Here is a 5205-nt window from a genome sequence, read left to right as displayed (position 1 = left end):
TCAAAGCTGGTCCCAAAACCCCAGGGGCACTACCCAGTGCCCAGGACACCTGCGGCCCCCAGCAGGCTGGACGGCACCCACCTCACCCAGCCTCTCGCACATGAAGTTCTCCCAGCCGTCCTCGGGCGGAGCCTCAGGGATGAACAGCCAGTCGGCCCCCGAGGCCAGTGCAGACACCAGTGCCAGGTACCTGGAGGAGAGAGTGCCTGCCTGCTCAGGACCCCTGCCCAGTTATTGAGGGCAGCTTCACCGTCCCCGGAGGCCCGACTCTGGGCCACAGCTTCTCTGTCTCTCCCGGCCCCCGCCCGGCTCTCTCACACCCATGGTGTTAACTGAGCCCTGCAATAAATATGCCACACCTGTCGCTGCGGTCCCCAGCAGCACCCGGCCCACCCCTGCAGGCCAGGAAGACCCTCCTCACCCGCAGTGCCGGCCCATCACCTCCAGCACGAAGGTCCTCTGGTGGCTGCGGAGATGGAACAGGAGGATGCATCAGTGCCAGCCACACGGCCCTGCCAGCCCGATTCCCTGCAGGGGTGCCCAAGGGACCCAGTGGATGGAGAGGCAGGCAGGGCACAGCCCCTTCTCGTGCCCAGGCTCTGAGCTGAAAGGTACCCTGGGCTCCTTCCAGCCTCTGGGCTGGTTTCGACTGATCTGCTCCAAGGCTGAGGGTCATTTGCTGAGCCCAGGCCTGGCCAGCCCAGGACTTCCTTTGGAGGGCATCACACCCCAGGGCAAGCAGCTGCCCCTCAGAAGGGGCTGCACAAAGGCCCCCCGCAGCCTGGCAGAGTGGGAGTGGAACCCGCGATGCATCCCCCGAGCTGGGGGCCGAGGGCGGCTGGCCTGGAGGCTGGGGCTACCATAGTCCACTGCCCTTGCGGATGGCCGTCGCCCCGAGGCCACCTCACCACCGTGCGGGGAGGAGGGGCCCGGAGCTGGCAGCTGGCGCCAGCCTCACTCACCTCTGGGCAGTGGTGGTGATGGCATCGATGACCTCCATGATGCGGTGGAGAGCCGAGTCCGTGCCGATGGTCATGTCGGTGCCGCAGAAGTCGTTATCGATGGAGCCCACCAGGCCCGCGATGTTCAGGTGCGAGTAGGTCTGGGCCGTGGTCTCTGAGATCTTACCTGGGCCAGGAGCAGCGGGAGGGCCTGGCTGAGGCTCCACTAGCCCCACCACAGGGCCAGAGACCCCTCTCCTGCCACTCTTCCTCCCACATCCCAGGCGTGCAGCCTGGCAGGGGCCCCGGAGTTCCAAGTTCAGCCTCCTCCCATCCGGAACCCTGCAGCAGCACGGCTGGATCCGCTGGGGCAAAGTGCAGACGGGGGACCACTGGGGTGCCTCACAGAGCGGCCAAGGCCTCACCTCAGGGTCCTCCACACGAGGGACATGGAACAGACAAGGCTCTAAGAGGCCACTTTCCAGGCGGCAATCTCGGTCGGGACTCTGTGTCTTATGTCACCCCAACTTTAACTCTATTTCTGCAAACTGTGACCGCGCCTGTCCAGAATCTCCCTCAGATCAATCACAGAGACTTGTCCATGCAGCGTAGGGTGAGCCATGCTGGCCTCCACCAGCCCCAGGTACTGCCCGGGTCGTCTCCCTGAGGCTTCAGCCCTGACCTCCATCTCTGGGAGACGTCCCAGCTCGCACTGGCGGGCGCCACTCCTCCCTGGCCAGCGGCCAGACAGCCCCTCATCTGCCTCGGGGCACCCAGGGCTCCCTCCTCCCTCTGTCCTGCCCATTCCCACGCCTGGCAGCAGCAGCAAAACAAAACCCCGGGACCTCCAGTGCGCCGGGCACAGACCCACCTTCCGCCACCAGCTCCTCCAGCAGGCTGCCCCACTCGCTGCGGAAGATGTTGGCACCCGTGAGGCTGCCGTCCCCGCCGATGACGCACAGGTTAGTGATGCCGCGCTGGACCAGGTTGTAGGCCGCGGCCCGGCGGCCCTCCCGGGTGGTAAAGGCCTTGCAGCGGGCGCTGCCAATGATAGTGCCGCCCTGCACAGAAGAGGCCAGAAGCTTCAGGGACATGGCAGGCGGCAGACAGCCCCTGGGGATCATCGGAGGGACCCCAGGACTGGGCAGCAATGGGACTGGCGGACCCTGCAGAGTGAGAGGCAGAAGCCCCAGGGTCTCTGGAAACCTGAAGTGGCCCCACCTCCCTGGCCTTTCTCCTTGGATAGACAAAGAGGAGGACGATGTCCCTCTGGCCCTGGGCTCGGGAAGCCCCAAGATAATAGAGTGGAAGGCTCTGGAGACCGGAAAGCACAGTATACACTCACATGCAGAGGCCGCCACACACGTGTGTGCCCATGTGCCCACACAGGCCCTGCACCAACTCAGGGAACTGGCCGGGGCCTCCAGGGCACGAGCCTCAGCAGCGCCAGGAGTGCTCACGCAGCCCCTTAAAGCCAGCCTCAGCCAGGGCTCCCCCAGGACCCAGCACAGCCGTATCTCCAGGCCCTCCTGGCCCCTGGCAACCCCAGGACCCTGTAACCCAACAACTCCATGGCAGCAGATGACAGGGTCGGCCTGAACCGGAGCCCCGTGGGGTGCGGCACGTGTGTGTGTGTGACTGAGTACATATGTCTGTATGTTCCCGTGTCTGTGTACCTGTGTGTGCTTCTGTGTGTCTACGTGTGTATCTGTGTATTTACGTGTCTGCATGTGTCTATCCCTGTGTCTGTTTCCATGTCTGTGTGCATCTGTGTGTGCGCGCATGTGCGTGTGTGTGTGCATCTGTGTCTGTATGTGTGCAAGTGTCTGTGTGTCTCTGTGTGTGCACATCTATGTGCGCGCACACGTCTGTGTGTATGCCTGTGTGTGCACGGGTCTGTGTGTGCGTGCGTGTGTGTGTGTGTGCGTGTCTGTGTGCATGTCTGTGTGTCTGTGCGTGTGTGTGCATACACATCTGTGTGTGCATGTCTGTGTGTCTGTGCGTGTGTGTGCATACACATCTGTGTGTGCATGTCTGTGCATGTCTGTGTGTGTCTGTGTGTGCAGGTCTGTCTGTCTGCGAGTCCGTGTGCACACATGCATCCACGTTCCTAGGCCTCACCAGCTGGATGATGTTGGAGACGCTCAGCCAGTTGGCCTGCTTGATGTTCTCACCTCCCTCCACGAGGCCCTCGTAACCCTGAAATCAGAGCGGGGCAGGCATCAGATAGAGGACCCCATGGCGGCCGGCAGCATGTGGTCTGGGAGCAGGACTTTCACCCCGCCAGCAGAAAGCCGGCTCAGGGGACTGACTGTGAGGCCCCACCACTCCCTGGGCCTGGGGTAATGGGGTCTGGGTGCCCCACAGGGGGCTCGACAGCCTCTGCACGGCTGGTGAGTCCATGTGTCCCGGGCCGTGACTCCTGTGGTGAGCGCTTTGGTGCAGGGGTCTGTCTGAGCTCCCTCACCCCACCCGGATCCGCACAGGCGAGTTCAGCGCCCCGAAGGCCCCAGCGGAGCCCACCGTCCAGCTCCTGAGGGTGCATCCTAGGTCTGCCTGTTCTGAACGTCCTAGAAATGACACCGCAGAGGCTGCTGTGTGTGGCTCCTTCTGTCCCTGCCGGAGTCCTCCTGGGCATGTGGCCAGCGGGGTGCTCCTGCTGTGTGGCGACCGTGTGAAAAGCCCGGGCTACCATCTGCCCACCACAGTGGGCAGCTGAGAACACACACACCTCCCTACAGGGATGCGCCCGTGTTTCAGGCAGGTCCCCGCCTGAGGGGGCTCCTGGGTCCAGCGGACCTGAGTGGCCATTGCCCGTAGGGCCGGCGACACCCCAGGCAGGGGCTCCAGGCTGCGCGTCCCGCCACGCTGGCCACACTGGGCCTTCCATCCGGTGCCATGGATCTGCCCCTCGTGCGGTTCTACCTGGGGTTTCCCAAATTGGACCTGCACAGCCTCCATGCCACGTGCCCGTTTCCTGTTGCACAGCCAGCCCTTTCTTGTTGTTTGAGGGGAGGGGCCCTCATGACTGTGTTTCACTACGGGTATGGAGAGGAGAAGGGCGGCCTCCTCCGTGCAGCCCCCGGTCCCTCCATGGCATCAGCAGCCTTCTCCAGGCCGTGATGCGAAGCAGTGAAGCAGCCATTCCTCGGCCGGGGCTGATGCCGGCTCAGCTCTGGGCTTCTGCTCCTCCCCAGCCGGGTGTCAGGGCCCTGGGGGCCAGGAGGGCAAGTGCCTCAACCAGGCAGGGGGTCAAGGGACAGTGCACGCTGCGGGGCACACGAACATCCCCACTCTGGCCATGGCGGGCTCGCAGCCTGACAGCCTCCCTTTCCCACCAGCTAGGTTGGGGGACAGGTGGGGCTGATCTGAGGGACCATGGAGCTACTTCCTCTGGCTCAGGCCAGGCCAGCCTGGCCCCCTGTGGTTGTACCAGCCCTGAGCCAGGCACAAGGAAAACAGGAAAATGATTCCAAACCCACAGCCCCACCTGAGCAGGAGGCCCCCAAACATAGATCTGTCTGCAAAACTCAGGACCCAATACAGAGCCCAGGTGCCAGCCAGGCCCCTGCCCCCCTGGGCAGAGGGGCATGCAGGTGTGGCCAGCCCAGCAGTCCCCAGAGACCCCACAAGGTCAGTGGTTCAGGTCTGCTGAAATCAGTCTCAGATACAACCTCCTCTTACCCTTCGAACCTTCTAGAAGAGGTTTGTCCCTCTCCACCCACTTCTTCTCCGTATCTGTCCCCCTAGGCCCAGCTCACCTTACCCCTCCTTCCCCTCTCATCCTGTCCCCTCCTCTCACCCCTGCAGGCCTGGACCCAGGCTCAAGGCCCTCCCCACTGCGCTCTGGGCTCCTTCCCCTCTCATCCCGTCCCCTCCTCTCACCCCTGCAGGCCTGGACCCAAGCTCAGGGCCCTCCCCACCGCGCTCTGGACTCTGCCTGGGACGAAAAGAGCAGCCCGGCTATGAGCCTTCCTTTGTGTCAGAACTGAGAAGGGTTTTCACCTCCAAGGCCACCCTCCCTTTCTGCCCTAACGACATCCCCAAGAAGGGATCAGTCTCCCTGCTGAAGGAAACCGGTGCTGGGCTCAGAAACCTAAAATGCAGTCTGATGTGAACGGGTGCAGCCACAGGTCTCCCTGACCTCCCCCTCCTGCCTCTCAACCCTCTCTCTCCTCCAAGCTCGGGATGCAGCTGCTCCCTGAAGCCCCCGCATCTGCCTAAAGCCCACAGCTGCTGGGGAAAGGAACAGTGACTGCCAGTC

The 5205-nt window shown here is 63.4% G+C and overlaps 1 protein-coding gene across 1 annotated transcript in view; it reads right to left on the bottom strand.

Moving 5' to 3' along the window:
• Positions 1 to 5205, bottom strand: part of PFKL (phosphofructokinase, liver) — a 23839-nt gene that overhangs the window by 13628 nt on the left and 5006 nt on the right. The window contains 5 exon segments of the mRNA XM_011954138.1: positions 82 to 190; positions 422 to 466; positions 963 to 1128; positions 1813 to 2002; positions 3063 to 3140. Of these exon segments, the coding sequence (XP_011809528.1) occupies positions 82 to 190; positions 422 to 466; positions 963 to 1128; positions 1813 to 2002; positions 3063 to 3140 (588 nt within the window).

The sequence above is a fragment of the Colobus angolensis genome, unplaced genomic scaffold (genome assembly GCF_000951035.1).
Source record: "Colobus angolensis palliatus isolate OR3802 unplaced genomic scaffold, Cang.pa_1.0 Scaffold38, whole genome shotgun sequence".
Taxonomy (NCBI): domain Eukaryota; kingdom Metazoa; phylum Chordata; class Mammalia; order Primates; family Cercopithecidae; genus Colobus; species Colobus angolensis.
Note: the sequence above shows the minus strand (reverse complement) of the source record. Positions and strands in the feature narration are given on the sequence as shown.